The sequence below is a fragment of the Marmota marmota genome, unplaced genomic scaffold (assembly GCF_001458135.2).
Source record: "Marmota marmota marmota unplaced genomic scaffold, marMar, whole genome shotgun sequence".
Classification (NCBI taxonomy): Eukaryota; Metazoa; Chordata; class Mammalia; order Rodentia; family Sciuridae; genus Marmota; species Marmota marmota.
In genome coordinates this window covers 14015647-14033670 of record NW_025999880.1, presented here as the reverse complement: position 1 = coordinate 14033670, position 18024 = coordinate 14015647, and the positions used below count along the sequence as shown (strand labels likewise).

The 18024-nt window shown below is 49.7% G+C and overlaps 2 protein-coding genes across 14 annotated transcripts; both read left to right on the top strand.

The window, feature by feature from the left end:
* The first annotated feature begins 17 nt into the window (after positions 1-17).
* Acbd4 (acyl-CoA binding domain containing 4) lies at positions 18-8460 on the top strand. 13 transcript variants are annotated; one of them, XM_048789948.1, is made up of 12 exons: positions 18-518; positions 1256-1354; positions 1441-1564; positions 1710-1877; positions 2093-2213; positions 2298-2382; positions 2647-2767; positions 3015-3101; positions 3383-3492; positions 3579-3657; positions 4380-4519; positions 7789-8460. In XM_048789948.1, exons 4-12 carry the CDS (start codon positions 1760-1762, stop codon positions 7912-7914), a joined length of 987 nt encoding a protein of 328 aa, XP_048645905.1. In that variant the 5' UTR covers positions 18-518; positions 1256-1354; positions 1441-1564; positions 1710-1759; the 3' UTR covers positions 7915-8460. The 13 variants fall into 13 exon arrangements, with proteins under 13 accessions (XP_048645905.1, XP_048645927.1, XP_048645932.1 ...); XM_048789970.1 differs by having other exon boundaries at positions 20-518; positions 1710-1834; XM_048789975.1 differs by having other exon boundaries at positions 22-518; positions 3422-3492.
* A 3685-nt stretch (positions 8461-12145) lies between these two features.
* On the top strand, positions 12146-16522 carry Hexim1 (HEXIM P-TEFb complex subunit 1). The gene has a single exon (XM_015495551.2). The coding sequence runs from the start codon at positions 13286-13288 to the stop codon at positions 14351-14353; it is 1068 nt and encodes a 355-aa protein (XP_015351037.1). The 5' UTR covers positions 12146-13285; the 3' UTR covers positions 14354-16522.
* The last annotated feature ends 1502 nt before the right edge of the window (positions 16523-18024 follow it).

The following is an 18024-nucleotide window of genomic DNA, read 5'->3' as shown; positions in this document are numbered from 1 at the left end:
AGAGGGGCAAGGGCTGTCCTCCCGCACAAACACCCTCTCCTTTCCGGGGACCCTTGACTCCAAGAGGACGCAGGAACCCACCCCACCCTCTCTCATCGGTTCCACCAGGAGGACTCGGAAGGGAGCCAGGCAGGGGACCGGTCTCTGCGAGGACTGTCCTGGGTTAAGGGTCTTCGGGCCGGGAAACCCCGCAGAACTCGAGAACCGAGCGGAGCGGCCCGTCAGAGCAAACCCGAAGGGCGGGGACAGGGAGGCCTTGGCAGTGACATCACTGAATTAACCTCCGGGTGCTGGGCCAGTGCAGACCCTCAGTGGTGGAAGTCCCGAAACTGACTGATCTGGAGAGTGAGGAAGCACCAAGTCGAGAAATTGGGAACTGGTTCTGGGGTTGACACCCCAGAAGCTTGAACGGATTGACACCCCAGCCTGGGGCTCCGTGGTCCGCCTCACGCTGTGTGAGTGTCCTTGACACCAACTCGTGGGCAACGTCCACGTGCAGATTCTGGTGGCCGTGTCAGGTGTGTGCTTATAAGCGAGAAGGGTGGGATGTCCTGATAGCTGCGTTGTCCGCAGCAGGTGTCCTGGGTCAGGGCAGAGAGCCAGGCACAAACCGCCACTGGGCAGTTGCCCATCCCAGGGCCTCCCACACAGAAAACCGCTGTTTTCGGGACCTAGATCTGCCACCTATTGTTCCCCATTCTCAGATATTTTCAATCCAGAGATTTTGCATACTGACTTGAGTCCCCACCCCTGTGGAGCCTTGAATTTTCTTTCTGAATTATCAAGTCTTCACCTTTGTACTTATTGATCTTTCGAGCCCTTCTTCCAGGAGTACCATCCTCGTAATTCTCTTGGGTCACTCTCAAATCTTCCAAAATTCAGCTCCGATGTCTCTCCTCCAGAACTCGTGGCTCAAAACAAGACTCTATTACTTCTCATTCCCCAGCGCCCAAGTATCAGAAAATCTGAGTTGGACGGCTCCTATGTATAGTGGGGTGGGCAAAAACCAGCGGGAGTGAATTTCCACGAGGGGGCGCAAGGACCCCACGACTATTCACTATGTCCACCGGGGGGCGCCGCAGCTCGCCTCTGGCTGTCGGATTTGGGAGTCCAACACGTAGATTATCCCCGCCTGATTGGTACAAGCACCGCGACGCTATTTACATAATCTTGAAAGGGCCGTTCTGAGTGGTTAGTGTATAGAAACTGAATGTGAAACGGTGCCTCTCATTGGCTTGAATTTACCCTCTTGCAGTGCGTTCCCATCCCAGCCAGACTGGACCCAGAGGTCAGTCGGAAGCCACCAGTTAGTGGCGAGAGAGGACCCAGGTGTCCCGGCATTGGGAGTCGCGGGGTGAGTGCCGGGCCGGGCTATGGGGGCCCTTGGTCCGAGGCTGTTCGCCCCGCCCTGATCCTTCGTTCCCTCATTCGCCTGTCCAGGAGCTGGAGATGTGCACCTAGAAAAGCGCATCTGAGACATGTCAGCTCTGGAACCCTTGGCACCTGGTTCTCCACTCACTTATTGAGGTCCTCACCACATCGACCCCACCCCTACTGCCTTGAGGTAGGGAAAATGAGCCTGCTCAGCCTCAATTTCTGACTTCACAGCTCTCTCTCAGGCCTCTAAAGACCCTAGTTACGCTCCTCTGGGAATGGACCCGTGGCTCATGGATCTTGAGGCTTGCTCATACTGAGGGTCGTTCTTGCAGAGTCGCCCCAAAGTAGGGCCCCAGGGCTTGGAGAAGCATGGGCACCAAGAATGAAAGCCCAGAGCCAGACTACCAGAAACAGTTCCAGGCTGCGGTCAGCGTCATTCAGAACCTTCCTAAGAATGGTGAGGCTGCGGGGACCAGCGCTTTGGGGTTCAGGATGCTGGGGTAAGACTCTAAGAAATTAGTGAGGAAGATCCTTGCAGTGTTTTCACACAAGTTCCTACCTGGACTATCCTGATGGTCCCCGCTATCTCCTGTCCTTGTCCAGATGGATGGGACCCCTCCCCATCTCTGCCCTCTCCAGGGGTGTTCCCCCTTTCCCTCTATTCTCTTGAGCTGGAGGTGATGTTGTGTTCTCCACTTCCCAATCCTGTACCCAGGTTCTTACCGCCCGTCCTACGAAGAGATGCTGCGATTCTATAGCTACTACAAGCAAGCTACCATGGGGCCCTGCTTGGTCCCAAGGCCTGGATTCTGGGACCCCATTGGACGATATAAGTGGTGAGCTCCTCACCTGCCCATCAACTTCAGTTCAGCTGTTAACCAGCCTTTTCACAGCCCTCTACCCCTCCCCCCACACTCCAGGGATGCCTGGAACAGCCTGGGCAAGATGAGCAGGGAGGAGGCCATGTCTGCCTACATCACTGAGATGAAACTCGTAGCACAGAAGGTATGAAGGGCTGTGGCTCTCTGTCCCCAAGCTTCCAGATCGGTGGCTTTCCCCTCACCCTTCTGGTGCTGATCTCCATCATGTCTCCTACACATTGATACCAACTTGGGAATCACCACCTTCCTGTTGCCCCTGTGTCTTGCAGGGTGCAAGGTAGAAGTGTATGCCAGGGCATAGTAATGGGGAAGGGGCCCACTGAAAGAGGACAGAGGGAGCAGAGGTGGGAAGGGCCAACTCTTCTCCATGAGAGCCCCTCCCCCACAGGTGATCGACACCGTGCCACTGGGCGAGGTGGCAGAGGATATGTTTGGTTACTTCGAGCCCCTGTACCAGGTGATCCCAGACATGCCGAGGCCCCCAGAAAGCTTCCTGAGAAGGGTCACAGGTCAGATCCCGAGCATGGGAGCTCCAAAAGTTCAAGTGAACTGTCTTAGGTCTAGGCTAAGGGGGCTGGGAAGGGAGGTGCTGGACACCGAGGGCCCCAGTTGATGTCCCTGTAAGGACCCCAGCCAGTGCTCTTGATGGACTGGGTGTTCAGCAGTGTTCCTAGCTAATGGGGCTGAGGGACTTGATGTCACTTAAGTGGTACTAGCCTTTCCCCAGCCCCATCTCTGGCTATTGTGTCCTAACAGGCTGGAAAGTGCAGGTGCTGAATGGTGATGATGGGGCTGTCCCTGGACCTCCCTGCCATCCCAAGCAGCCAGCATCCCCATGCCCAGGTTAGTGCTTGGGCAGGAGGCACAAAGGACTAAACCCAGGCTGGTGGTGGCCACCTCTAGGAGGGGTGGAGGAGAGCAGGCTGGGAGGCATGCCATGCTGTGACCTTCATGGCTCTTGCCCATGGACACTGAGCCCCCCTACATTTCCAAAGGCCAGGGGACAGGCTCTGGGATGCCTGTTCCAGGGGCTCACTCCTGGGGTCCTGGTATCTGTGGCGGGACTCCTGGTATCTTCTGAATGGGTGTCTCTGCCCAGCTCTGCACCCCTCCCTTCCCTCCAGGGCCTTCTCTCGGCAATAACCCTACCTCCCCTTACCCAGAGTCCCAGCCACCCAGAGACCTGGACTTGGAGGTTTTCTGTGATTCCCTGGAGCAGCTAGAACCTGAGTTGGTGAGACTACCCTCCATTCCCTCCCCTTCCCTACCCACTGTGCCCTGGTTCTCCACTTCCACCCCTGGACCTGTGACTCATCTCAGCAGGTTTGGGCAGAACAGAGGGGAGCAGCTAGAGGAGAGCCTGACACCAGAAACAGTCTTGAGCCCCCTGGAGAGGAAGGTGAGCTCCTGCTGTCCTTTCACCCCCTCTGCCCTTCCCCAGGGTTCTAGGGCCCCAGGCCTTCCCTTGGCTTCACTCTTAGGGCAAAGGTAAAAGTCTAGAGCAGGTCCTGGGGACAGCAGCCTCTGCCCAGCAAAGGTTGCCAAACAGCCGCAGACGCCTGCCTGGGTGGACAAACCCCTGCCCTGCCTCCTCACCTGCAGGCCACCCAAGAGTCTATACCCTCTGCAGGTCGCTGAGCAAGGACAGCTCTGTCACTGCCAGCTTCATGGCTTTGGGAAGTCACCAAAATTTTCTGAAATTCTCTCTTGGGAATCTCAAAAGACAATGAATTCTGCCCTATTCCCGTTTAGAATTTCCTGTGTGCCAAATCCCCAAAGGAGCATGTCCATAAATATTTCCTTTATTTCACTGAGCAAGCTGCCTTGAGGGCTAGGGGAGCGCTCTACTACTGAGCCATACCCCCAAGTCCTTCTAACTTTCAGATGACAAAATGAGACTCCTCAAAGTTAAAGATTTACCCATATTCTTCCAGCTAATCAATGGAAATTGTGGGATTCAATCCTCTCACCCGCCACAGCCCAGTACTCAGCCCTGTGGATGAGGACATTACAAGAGGCATACTTGGGACTAAGCATTCAGCTCTACTTAGACACTTTCCCAGACCTGCCCAAGTCTGCACCATAGCTGAGTCCCCTTCCCTGTGTCTCTGTGCTTTGCAGAAGGGTTGGGGGTCACCCTGCTGGGGCCCCAGGAGTTGGATACATGGCTGGTGGGGACAGTTCGGGCACTGCAGGAGAACATGCTGGATGTCCAGGGGAGGCTGCAGAGCCTGGAAAGCAAGCCCCAGCCCCCTGAGCAGGTGAGGTCCCCCTCCCTTATTTAAGAATTGGTATGAGATTGGTACCGAACTTTGTCTCTGCTCTGGGCTCCTCATCAAGCCATTTCTGTCGTTGTCACCATGCCTCCATCTGCCCACAGCTCTGTGCAAAGAATGGTGTGGCTTCTGTTGCAGGCAGGGAGGTCAGGGGGTCTAAAGTACTTCTATCCTGGAGGGAGAGTGGGAAGAGGACCCTTCCCTGCTTATCCACCTCTGCCTGAAAGAAACCCAGCGTGAGGCTAATACCAAGAGTTAGGAGGACCATGAGGTATCTGAGCTTTGCACTAGAGCTGAGGTCCCTGTTGCCCCTCAGCCAAAACTCCAATTCTCAGATTTAGGATTTACCCCCAAACAGTTGATTCAGTCCTGCATCCTCCATCCAGCTCAGCCATGTTGAGTAAATGACAGCTAACATTTCTGGAGCCCCAGCAGCCAAATATCTGCATTCTGTCAATGAATCCATATGGTGAGCCCATGAAATAGGTTTTCTTTTCATCTCCCTTTTACACATGGAGAAACTAAGGCTCTGAGAGGTTGAGTAACTTGTCTGAGGGCACAGAGCCTCACTGAGATGCACAAAGGTGCTTCTGCAGTGCTCAGTGTCCAGCAAGGCCTCCTCCAGTGCAGTCCATTGTTATTACAGTTATTATTAACATTTAGGATGGAGTTGGGCATAGCCTCAAGTTGGTCTCCCCTTTTACTCTGGTAGCCAGCATTCTGAATGGTCTGGTTTTTTTATTTTTTTATTTTTATTTTTGGAGGGATGTGCTGGGGATTGAAAACCCAGTGGGTGTTTTTTGTTGTTGTTGTTGTTTTGGTTTTTAACCACAGAGATATGTCCCCCAAATTTTCTTTTTTTCCCCTTGAGACAGGGTTTCCTCCCTAAGTTGCTTAGGGCCATGTTGAGTTGCTGAGGCTGGCCTTGAACTTGATATCCTCTTGCCTCAGCCTCCTAAATCTCTGGGATTACAGGTATGCACCACCAGGCCCAGGTATGCATGGTCTGTTCTTGAGAAGCCTGGGGTGGCTAGAGCACAAGAGGGTTGGCTGCATGTGGGGATCTCTGGGGTGACCCCTAACCCACTGAGCATGGTGGGTATGAGCCATTACAACAGGGATTTCAACATCCCTTCTTAATGGCTGACTTTCAGAACCACCCCTCCCCCCACAGGGCATTCTTTCTTTTCTTTTACTTTTCTACTTTTTGCCAATTTTAAATGCCAAGGATTTTAGAGTAGATTATAGACATCATGATGTTTCACCTCAAAATACTTGGATTTACATCTCTCAAAAACATTCTACTACCTTGCCAAAACATTTTATCACACACAACTAATTCCTTAACTCATCAAATACCAAATTCAAATTCAGAGTTCTCCAGTTGTCCTAAAACTGCTTTTTCCAGCTGCTGTTTGCTCAGTCCAGGACTATACCCTGCACCCAGTTCTTCTGTCCTTTAAGTGATTATATTATTCTTATTATTTGGGGGGGGGGTACTGAGGATTGAACCCAGGGCTTTGAGCATGGTAGAAAAGCGCTCTGCTGCTAAGCATCTCTATGCTAAGTGTCCTTTAATCTAGACCAGTGCATTCCCATGCTACTAGCTTGCTGATCAGGCTTGGGAAGGAGGCTGTAGAATGAATGTTCCACCTTTTGGGTCTAATTCCATGTGTTTCCTCTATACGATGTGTTTCCTGTGAACTGGACATTAGAAATAAGAAACTGAGTTAGGGTCAGGTTAAAGATTTTGGACCAGAGGTGATGTTCTTCACATCAGAGGACATTTGATACCTGGATGTTTACTACTAGAGATTGTAGCAAGGTCTGCTGGCATAAAAGAAGGGGTGAAGATCTCACTCCACCTGTGTAAAGTCAAGTTTTCCTCTTGAATCCAGGAAATATCTGGCTCCTCAGAATTTGCCACACAGTTTTTGATAACAATTGATTATCTTTGCCTGAATCAATTATTTAATTAGTGATTGCAAAAAAATTGATTTTAAAATTCTATTCCTGAAACATTTATTAGATGAAAAATTTCTGTAGGGTTTCCCTGTTTATCTTGGGTTTTCTTGAAATACAATCCCTTATGGAAAAGCAGAATAAGTTCTTAATTCTTTCTTCTTATTGTTTGTGCATATGACACCTGGCATAGAACCCAAGACCTTATTATTATTTGTGGGGGGGTACTAAGGATTGAAAGGGCTTTAAGCATGCTAAGCAAGCACTCTGCCACTGAGCTGTAACCTCCAGCCCTTAATTATCTATTTTTAAAGTAAGGAGTTGACTTAAAAGTAGTCTCCTCAATGGTGATAAACTTCTAGTTTTTCTTATTCGTATTTTTTTTTAACAGTACTGGAGAGTGAACCCAGGGCACCCCTCTACCACTGAGCTACACCCCAGTCCTTTTTATTTTGATACAGGGTCTCACTAAATTGCTGAGACTGGACTCAAACTTTCAATCCTCCTACCTCAGCCTCCACGTCACAAGTGTGTGATTCCCCATCCCAGTTAGTTTTCTCTTTTGAGTAGATTATGGACTCCTGATTTTTAAAGACTCAGTATCCCCATCAACTGTAATGATCATTCTTTTTGATGCCCAGATTGTCTCCAGTCTGGCAGTGGAGATCCTTGCAAGCCAGGTCTTACCTTCTTAGAACATGACCTCCTTCATTTTTAGAAGCTACCTGGCTTTCTGGTACAAGAGGCCCCACACACTCCCCACCAGCTCCTTTCACTGCCCCTGTCCTGGAATCTGCCACTTCTTCAAGGAGCTCTGGCTCTTTCTAGAAGACGATTTTTAAAAATTTATTTATTTATTTATTTATTTATTTTTGTGCTGGGGATGGCTGGCCTCGAACTTGCCTCAGCCTCCAGTAGCTAGGATTACAGGTGTGCACCACCGGCCCAGCTGGAAGAGAACATTTCCAAACTAACATCAGGTCCTTGTTTAAAATATGTGGCACATACTTTACAATACAGGTTTTTTTGGTCCTAACAACAGGGTCATTGCTGTGTGGCCCAGAGGAGCCAGTCCCTCCCTCCAGCCTGTCCTGGCATCTGGGCCTGGAAGATGTGGGAGGAAGTTGGGTCTCAAGGAGTCAGGGACACTGTGTGCCAGCTAGTGGTTCAGACTTGGGGGTAAGATCTTCCCAATCTTGGGGAGGCAGGACTCTCTGTGAATTCTGGAAGCAGGTTCCTAAGGAGGGCTGTGCTGAGCCTAGGATGGCCTCTGATTCCTTCCCTCTTGACAGCAGAGGCCCAGGCCCAGGGCTCGGCCTTGGCCTCTCAGGCTCTCGGCTCCCACGCTGCTCTTCCTCCTCCTGTGGCCCTTCGTCGTCCAGTGGCTGTTCCGGCAGTTTCGGATCCAGAAGAGGTGACTTCAGCAAGGGGCCTCTAGTCAACCCAGGGGGCTTTGAACTCCTGTCCTGCTGTGCCCTGAGTCTCCCACGTTTTAGGAGAAAAGCATTAGCAATCCCCTCCCATCCGCGTTTGCCTTGGCACCCCCTTACCCAATAGGGGCCCGATAAGACCCCACCCTTCCAAGCAGGTCACACAGACTCTCCTTCCACCCACCTCACGCTGTCCTGGAAGGCTGCAGACTAGGTGCTCATCCCCACATTTTCGGGTGGCTGTGAGCAAGGCGGGGCTGCCAGGTCTCAGCCCCTCCGGCCCCACCCTCTGGGTCACTTGACTCCAGGCTTCTCCCAGAGGCGGCTCAGCTCTTGGGCAAGTTGGGACTTGGGCCAGGCCCTGGAAGACGGATTGGCTGGGAGGTGGAGGAGTGCGCAGGCCCGGGGAGGGCGGGGAGCGCCGATCTTGCTTGCTTCCCTGTCCAGCCGCCCCGACACACCGCTCAGGACGTCTTCACAGAAGATTCTTTTACGAATGAATGTTTCACTAAATAAAATAAAACCTCAATCTTCTGCCGTCTGGGCCCCCACGAAGGGAGCGGGAAGGGGCTCGGTGCGCGAGGCACAGGACCCCGGCAGGCTCCTCCCCCAGTGCCCCGTGGACGGCCCCAGAGGCCCGCGGCTAGTTTCTGAATGAGGACTGTTTTCCCTCCTCCCCGGGCAAACCGAGGGAAAACAGGCCCCCGGCGGGCGGCCGCGCCCTGGCTCCCAGCGCCCTGCCTTCCCGCCCCGTCTGGGCACACGGGGCTGGTAGGGCCGGTCCCGGCAGAGCAAGGGGGCGGGGTGTGACAAGGAGGGCCCGAGTTTGGGGCCCTGTCTGAAGGGGAGAGCGGCGGCTTCTCGCTATGCCCGTGGCCCTCTCCCCAGCATACCTCCCATCTTCCAAGAGAACTTTCTGGAAGGCCAATGTCCAGCGGGAGCCCCGCCCCTGTTCTCCGCTGAATGCGGGGACAAGACCTATTAAGGTAGGCCTAGCTCCTGCTTAGGCCTTAGGGACCGCTTGGCTTCTGAACTTTTGTAACTTTTTTTTGCTAAGCCTCCCTCTGGTCCGTGCCTGCCCGGTCTTCCCTCCTGGGCCTCCCTGGCTCCAGCTACCAGCCCGTATTTGATCTCGACCTGGCCACTCCAAGTGCCTCCTGGTACCTGGGCAGGGTTCAGAGTCATGGAGGACTGTAGCAGCATTGACCTCCAGCAGCTGCCACCACTTGGGTCCCAGGACCTTTCTGTCCTTGAGTAAGAAGCAGTCTTGAAGGCCCTTGGCTAGAGTCCCTTAGACTTCTGAGCTCCCTCAGCCCCTCTCCACTGCCCCAAGCTTGGCCATCATTTGCCCCACTGGAAGCCACAGTCACTCTTTGGCCTTCATTGATAAAGATGAACAGCAGCAGGGCAGCTGGAGAAAGACTAAACTGGTGATGGGTTGCAGGGAGGATGCAGTCCTCCCCTTGCATGCTGGCTCTGTGAACCTGGGCAAGCTTCTTAACTGCTCTGAGCCTGGGTTTCCTTGTTTGTGAAACATGAATGATCCCTTCATCAAAAGGCAAGCCTGAGTTTAACAGTGGGGTTTAACAATGATTGACCAGATAAAATGTCTGACAAAGGAATGGAATTCAGTCAATATTGAGGTGCCTGGCCCCTTGTTTCATAGCAGAATTTCACACTGTATGAGTCTGATCACCTCTCCCCCAGTAAGACAAATGAGACCTTATAGCTGAACCATCTAGTAAACAGGCTGGGTTCAGCCTCAATTCCTCTGAAGCCTAAAAATATAGTAAAAGTTTGAAGGGCTTTTGACTCTCCTAGTGAAATTCTCTACCAAGACCCTTCCTTCTGGATTCTTGGTCTATAAGAGCCTCCTAAGGGATAGATAAATTCAGGCCGGGCACGGTGGGGCAAGCCCGTAATCCCAGCAGCTTGGAAGGCTGAGACAGGAGAATTATGAGTTCAAAGCCAGCCTCAGTAGAAGCAAGGCGCTAAGCAACTCAGTGAGACCCTCTCTAAATAAAATACAAAATAGGGCTGGGATGTGGTTCAGTGGTCAAGTGCCCCTGAGTTCAATCCCTGGTACAAAAAAAAAAAAAAAAAAATGAAAGAAAGAAATTCAGAGGAGGGAAGGCTTTTCAGATAGACTTGATTTACTTGAAGCCCACACAAAGCTGGGGTGGTAATTTCCAAAACACCTGGATAAGTCCCAGAGTCACTTCTGCTTCTTTTTCTTTGGAGGCAGTCTGCACTGAACATACCTATTACTACCGCCCTACCAACCACTTCATGCTCCTAGACAATACTCTGCTTCCCATAGGAGGCCTACTTCTCATAATCCGTCTTCGCCCCAGGGGCCAATGCAAAATGGAGATCCGAGACCGAGCCTCTGGCCAGGGGTGGGGGCGCAGGCCCATAGTTCCAACTACTCAGGAGGTTGAAGGGAGAATGGCTTAAGCCCAGAAGTTCCAGACCAGTCTTGGAAACAGCGAGATCCCCTCTCAAAAAATAATAATAAAAAGTAAAATCGTCCGGGCTGGGGATATGGCTCAAGTAGTAACGCGCTTGCCTGGCATACCTGAGGCACTGGGTTTGATCCTCAGCAGCACATAAAAATAAAATAATGATATTGTGTCCACCTAAAAGCTAAAAAAATAAATACTGGGGGGAAAAAAAAGTAAAATGTCTCTTCCTGCCACTTTGCACGAAAATTCTTCATCTTAAGAGCCAACTCACAAACAGCTTGGCTCACAAGCCTTTACGGGGATTTTTCTTTACTTGCCATTTTGGTTCACTGTGGTTTGGTGGCAGTCCATGAACAACCTGAAGCAAGTATGACATTTTATTAATCTTTGTGCCCTCTTAACTACCAAATGATGAAATAAGGGTTTGCATTAGGTGAAGGCTATTGGAAATAAAAGGAACTCCAAACTAGAGTTCTTGAGGAACAAAAGGTGTGTGTGGGGAGGGAGTTCTGTTTCTGACAGAAAGAAAAATGGCATGGGGGTCACTTTAGCCAGAACTGCCACTTAGCTGTCATGTGATCTTGGACAAGTCACTTAATTTCCACAATTTTTAAAAGATTTCTTTAAAATGGAAACAATAATTCCTACCCTGCCTACCTCACTGGGCTATGATGAGGTCAAACGGTTCTGTGCCTAAAAGAACCTCATCCAATCTACACCATTTGGAATGTAAGGAATTGCTATTATGGAATAAGAATGGGTCACTGGGTGGGTGGCCTGGGGGAAAGTGGCGATTATGCCAAAGTGATTAACGTGGAGGGCTCTCCCGGATCTTTGGGCAGAGTTTTGCGTCTGGAGAATGCCTCTCACTGGGGAATCCCCCCACCCGACCCCCGCGGCCACGAATCTACCCCCACAGTCCTGGATCCTCATTTCAGGGCAAGGCCCTTCCTCCTCATTAGGGAAGCCTCTGGCCCTGCTTCCCTACCTCCCTCCCTCATTCTCGTTCAGCACCCACTGAGAAGGGAGGACCTCTGTGGATGACACCCCCCTTCTCTTCTAGAAACCCAAGACTGTTTATTTAAACTCATTCATTTCGAACCCCTTCTCAAGAATGATGCTCATTAGATGACCCAGCTTCCCCTGACCTAGCTGAGGAAATGTTTTAGGTCTCGGAAGTGAAGAGACCAAATCAGCCCCAGGAGGCCATTTTCTTCGACAGAAGCCGAGATCAGAGGGCGAGTCCTTCACCCCCACCCAGCGCTTTAGATCCGGCCACGGGAGAGGCTCGGTCGCCGATCTCCATTTTGCATTGGCCCCTGGGGCGAAGACGGATCTCAGAGACCAGGCAGGGGTTGGAACTCGGCCACCTTCACCCAAGGGTTCCCGAGGTAGTCAGGGATCGACGTCACCCGGGACTCGAACCCTCTCTCTTCTCTCCCGAGGCCTCGTCTGAGGCTGCTGCACGAAAGGGCGGTCATACTGTCTCTTTAAGGCGGCACTTTTTTATTCTTCATTTGTTTACTTCTTCATGCGCTTTTACGTTTTTTTTTTTTTTTTTTACAAAAACATGTTGACTATATCCTTCCGCAAATGTCCGGCCCAGGCACCAACAACCCACCTTTAAGCCATTGCTGTAGTCTTATGAATCCAGAGTTTGTAGTTGTGGCCAGCATCTTTCTTTATAGGATTTCTCCTCTTTTACACATTAGGGACTACTTTTTAGGAATAAACCATTTTTTACTTTAATTAACAAATGTTTATCATTGACGGAACCCTTCCGCTGATAACAGAATACGATAATAGTCTTTAAAACGCACCTTTTCATAAAAATATTCTGTGTGGGCTCCCAAAGATCATGGAATCTTCTTGTATTCCTTAAGCAGAATGGTATGGTCCAGAACCCGCCCCATGTCCTCTGCGATTGGCCTTCCTTCCTTGGTGAGACAAGCGACTCTTGACCAATGGTCACTCGGGTTTCTCTAGCAAGGGCTAAGCGATGGAAGGAGGCGGCCTGGGAGACGCCTCCTGCGTGATCTCGGATTGGCTACGTCGCACGGCGCGCGAGGATGGCGGGCCTGAAAGATGGAAACTACGACTCCCGGCATCCAGTGATGGGTACTCCGTTACGCATGCGCATGGGGGGGGACGAACAGACTTCTATATAAAAGGGGCGCAGAGGGCTGGGAGGCAGCAGTTGGAAGTTGGCAGGTGGAAAGGCAGGTTGGGAGGGGAAGTCGGGGAAGGAGGCGGAAGAGGAGCTGTCTGAAAGGGGAGGAGGGAGGGAGGAAAAGAGGAGGAGGCGGAGGAGAATTGAGCTGAGCAGAGCATCGAGCCAAAGGGGAGATGAGTTTGTCTGTCCTCGGCTAAGGCTCCGGCCGGGCCTAGGGAACTGGGAGCTTGGGCTGGAGCGACACCCGTGGAAGTGGGAGGAGGTGGCTCTGGGACTTTAACCCCTTGTGGGCTCTGCGGCAGGGGATTTAACCCTTTGTGGATTCGGCCCCTCGGAGAAAGCGTCATCGGGTAGTTTTAACCCCTTCGGGGCTGAACTTAACCCGTTGGACTTAATCTCATCTTCTTGCCCAACTCCTCGATCGTGGGGGCATTCGGCGGGGAGGTTTGAAGCCCACCCAGTCCGCACGTTACGTACTGTTCCTGCCGCTGCACCCCTCGGACCCGCTAGCTGGCCGCGCTGTGGGCGCTTAACCCTTTACTGACTTGAGCTCCCAAGTTGGGATTGGAGTTTGCTGACAGAAGGACTGGCTAAAGGCGTCACTGCAGAAATTACAGACCGAAGAGAACTATTGGACATATTTTAAAAGAAAAGATAAACCTCTTTTTCCCCTTAAGGACTTACAGACAAAATTCCTCAAACTTCGCGGACTCTTCTAGTCATGGCCGAACCACTCTTGTCAGAATATCAACACCAGCCTCAAACTAGCAACTGTACAGGTGCTGCTGTTGTCCATGAAGAACGGAACCCTGAGAGCCCCCCAGGCGCGGAGGAGCGGGTGCCCTCGGAGGACGGTAGGTGGCAATCGAGAGCGTCCCCCCAGTCGGGTGGCCGGCCGGGGCCAGAGGGGGAAGGGAGTCTGGAGCCCCATCCTCCTCCCCTGCAGACCCAGGCCTGTCCAGAATCAAGCTTCCTGGAAGTGGGCGAGAAGGGCCAAAATGGGGACGACATGTCCGCTGGCGGAGTCTCCTCACCGCCGGGAGGAGAACCGATGTCCGAGGCGCTTGCCCAGCCGTGTCATGACAACGAGGCCAACAAGTTGGGGGCTTCTGCCGTTGGGGGAGAGGAGGCGTGGGGACAACAGCAGAGACAGCTAGGCAAGAAGAAACACAGGAGACGCCCCTCCAAGAAAAAGCGGCATTGGAAACCGTACTACAAGCTGACCTGGGAAGAGAAGAAAAAGTTCGATGAGAAGCAGAGCCTGCGAGCTTCCAGGATTCGAGCTGAGATGTTCGCCAAGGGCCAGCCGGTCGCGCCCTATAATACCACGCAGTTCCTTATGGATGACCACGACCAGGAGGAGCCAGATCTCAAAACCGGGCTCTACCCCAAACGAACCGCCGCCAAATCCGACGACACTAGCGATGAGGACTTTATGGAAGAAGCCGGTGAAGAGGACGGGGGTAGCGACGGGATGGGAGGGGACGGCAGCGAGTTTCTGCAGCGGGACTTCTCGGAGACGTACGAGCGGTACCATGCGGAGAGCCTGCAGAATATGAGTAAGCAGGAGCTCATCAAAGAGTACCTGGAGCTGGAGAAGTGCCTCTCGCGCATGGAGGACGAGAACAACCGGCTGCGGCTGGAAAGCAAGCGGCTGGGTGACGACGCTCGTGTGCGGGAGCTGGAGCTGGAGCTGGACCGACTGCGCGCCGAGAACCTCCAGCTGCTGACCGAGAACGAACTGCACCGGCAGCAGGAGCGTGCGCCACTTTCCAAGTTTGGAGACTAGACTGAAACTTGCGGGGAGGGGGCAAAGGGGACTTTTTACAGAGCTGGAATGTAACATTATATACATGTGTATATAAGACAGCGGACCTTTTTATGACACATAATCAGAAGAGAAAATCCCCCCGGCTTTGGTTGGTTTGGTAAATTTAGCTATGATGTAGCTTGCGTGCTTTCTCCTGTTCTTTAATTATGTGAAACTGAAGAGTTGCTTTTCTTGTTTTCCTTTTTAGAAGGAGTTTTTTTTTAATGTGTAAGTAATTTGACCAAGTTATAATGCATTTTTCTGTTTAAAAAAATCCCCTCCTTAAGCGGAGCTACAAGGTGGCCAAATCTGAGAACCATTAAATTCATTCTAGTTATAATAAATTTAATATTTGTAAATGTAACATAGTTTCAGTGTGATTTCTAGACCTAACTCTTGATTTATGACTACATTTTTGAGGAGAGATGATGAAATAGTCATTGTCAGTTTGAAAAAAAAATGGGAGAATTTTTTTTTTTTATTTGTGACCCCCCCAACAATGAATAGGTTTTAGTATGCTTCAATATACAGTTCAGCCAAAATATAAATATTTAATTATCTTAAATACTTAAAGTGTGCTTGCTTTCTAGTGCCTTGGTTTTCTTTCATGATGTTAGAGAAATGTGTTTTGGAGAGTGCACAGAAGCTACAGTCAGAAGCTTAATTTTAATTCTGCTTCTTGATGGCCATTCAAGTCTACTAACACAATTTGGCAGTTTGTTAGGACAGACAACTAACAGCCTTCATTCCTACAAGTTGGTTTCTAGTAATTCTTCCCTCCCTGCCTGCCTCCCCACCCCCACAGGGCTAGAAGTTCCTGGATGCTTGGATGAGGCTCTTAGTAAACCTTGCTTTAAGCAGTGATTAGATTAGGTAAATTTATGGGACAGCTATTTCTTTCAGTACTGGGGATTGAACCCCATGGCACTTTACAGCTGAGCTACATTCCCAACCCTTTTGATTCTCTGAGACAGGGTCTCTGTAATGTGCTGAGGCTGGCCTCACATTTCCAATCCTCCTGCCCTTAGCCACTTTAGTAGCTGGAATTATAGGCCTGTAACAAGGTGCTTGGCAGTGGCAGGTGGCTCTTTATGCTGAGATGTTTGAAGGTAGGGAATATTAAACTTACCAAGGACTTACCCTAATTGTCCAATACCTAAGTGCTTACACCAAGAAAAAAAAAAAAAAAAGTTGTCCACTCTTCCATGAGGGTTGAACTAAGTTAGAAATGCACATCACTGTAAATCCAATGAAAAGCAGTGAAGTGGTGCATGGTTGTAATCCCAGCTACCTGGGGAGGCTGAGGTAGGAGGATCACCACAAGCATGAGGCCAGCCTTGGCAGCCTAGCAAGACATTGTCTCCAAAAAATAAAAAGGCCTGGGGATTGAACTCAGTGGTAAAGTACCCCTGGGTTCAATCCCCAATATAAAAAGAAAAACTTCTAGTTAGATGAGGTTCTTGGATGCTGAAGGAGGGACCCTGCATGTTTCTTATACAGCAACTATTCTGTTCTGTCTCCTTAACTGTGCTTACAGCTGCTTTTGTTCTTGAGTAGCTCTGCTCTTAAGAAATGCAGGGTGGCCCTGAGAACTAATTCTTGTCCCAAAAATAGTAAAAAATTAAATGACTATTCCTTCCTGTCACCATGGTTTACCCAGCCCTCATTCACTTGTCCTGTTTCCCTAAGGAAACTATTGTTTAAATCATTAGCACAGGGGTTCCTTAACTTGGGGCCTTATAAACCACAGGGGGCCTTTGGGTCCCTGAACCCACAAAATTATATGTAGTCTTGTGTCATATGCACATTTTTTTCTGGGGATGGAGTTAAGAGTTATGAGATGTCAAACTCCTTGAAGGTTAAGAACCTCTGTAGGAAAAGGAGAAGAAACCCCTCCCTTTGGGAAGCCAGCATTTGAAGCTAAATAGCAATAGTGGAGGTGGTGGGAACTTCAAGAGTGCACCTTCTGATGCATAAGTAGTATATACAAATCAATAAAAAATCAAGGGGAATTATGCCAGTAGGATAAAATGAGGGCCTTCAAAACTGGACTGCGCTCATCCTGTTCTGGTAGGCGGCACTGGAGACAATGTATTATCCGTGTTTTTCCTTGGCCTAAAGATTACATTAAATGTCTATTTTGAAATAGTTTTCTTCGTGTTTTTAATTTTTCGTCTACTATGACATCATGCAGCAGCACAAGAAAAAATGTTTGGTGGAAAGGTGGCAGCAACAGTGCCCTCTGGCTTTACTGTACAGAGCCATGCCTCATTTTGACTGCACTACAGGATGCAGCAGTGATAATCTCTGATTTTAGATCCTCTTCTTATGGAGGATTTAATAGAAAGAACCTATTTCCCCTACCATTAGAAACATGAAATTTCCAAAATCAATCTTGGAAAGACTACAAATGTGTTTATTATCAGGAAAAAAAAAGTGTTCTACTTTTAGGAGACAAGTCCAGTCAAAAAATATACAAATATTTAGTTCTAAGTAACTCTCAAATTTGATTTGAGTTATGCAACTTTGTCAGAATCTTGCTTTCAAAGGCACTTGCATTTCACTATACTTATTGCATTTATGTTCTTAGAATGAAGTTTATGCAAAACATGTTTTCTATTAATACTTTCTACATTCAGAACTTGGCTAATCTACTGCTCTCCCAACAAAGAGGCCAAGTTGCCTATAGTAACCGGCTTGTGATGACAAATGATCCCCTAGCCAACTATGAGCCTTTCACTAAAGTCCTTTGCAAAACATTTTAACTGAGCCGTTCAAAAGAATGGGCTTACAAATTAAGACATTTCAGTTTCTTGCCTTTCTCATATTGGGACCTGGGTAACCAACCAGGGAAAATGGCTTCCCAAACTGACAAACTAGTTGGACAGAACTTTATCCTCCCTTGAGTAAGGACAGCTTTTCCTGGGCTAGCCTATAACAGAGGTCATTAGGAGACAAGGTCCTTCAGATTTCAATTTTGAGGGAGAGGACTAAAGAGTTCCATATTGGTTTAGTTCTGAAAAAAGGACTAGGTCAGCCTGGCATGGTGATGCAAGCCTGTAATGGGAGACATAGGAGGCTGACACAGCATCAGTTTTAAGGCCAGTCTCTGCAACTTAGTGAGACCCTTAGCAATTTAGGAAGACTGTCTCACAAAGGGCTGGAGATGTGGCTCAGTGGTAGAGCACCCTTGGGTTCAATCCCCAGTGCTGGGGGAAAAAACAAGGGAGTATATCTAAAAATAGGAAGCAAAAGACTAGGTATAACTAGGAATTAGACAACCAGGGTCCTAGTCATATCTTTGATATGAACTAACAGTGAAAGCCTAGACACATCTCAAATTCTAAGCCTCCTTATTATCAACAAAACAAAAGTAAGCATTGCCATGCCTACTTCATATAATTGTAAGGATTTAAAGAGCACAAAAGATACAGTCAGGGGGCTGGGGTACAGCGCTCGCCTAGCACATGCGAAGCCCTGTGTTCGATCCTCAGCACCACATAAAAATAAATAAATACAATAAAGTATTGTGTCCATCTACAACTAAAACATATATATTAAAAAAAAAAAAAAAAAAAAAGATAGTCAGACACAGTGGTGCAGGAGTGTAATCCCAGTGATTCAGGAGGTTGAAGCAGGAGGATCAAAAG

What these genes read in the sequence shown, in the direction of transcription:
- Acbd4 (XM_048789930.1), top strand. Translation starts at nt 1,760, where the DNA reads ATGAAAGCCCAGAGCCAGACTACCAGAAACAGTTCCAGGCTGCGGTCA. An exon ending in TTGGGGTTCAGGATGCTGGG is followed by an intron (nt 1,878 to 2,092) that starts GTAAGACTCTAA and finishes TCCTGTACCCAG; the next exon opens with GTTCTTACCGCCCGTCCTAC. An exon ending in GCCAGCATCCCCATGCCCAG is followed by an intron (nt 3,102 to 3,382) that starts GTTAGTGCTTGG and finishes CCTTCCCTCCAG; the next exon opens with GGCCTTCTCTCGGCAATAAC.
- Hexim1 (XM_015495551.2), top strand. Translation starts at nt 13,286, where the DNA reads ATGGCCGAACCACTCTTGTCAGAATATCAACACCAGCCTCAAACTAGC.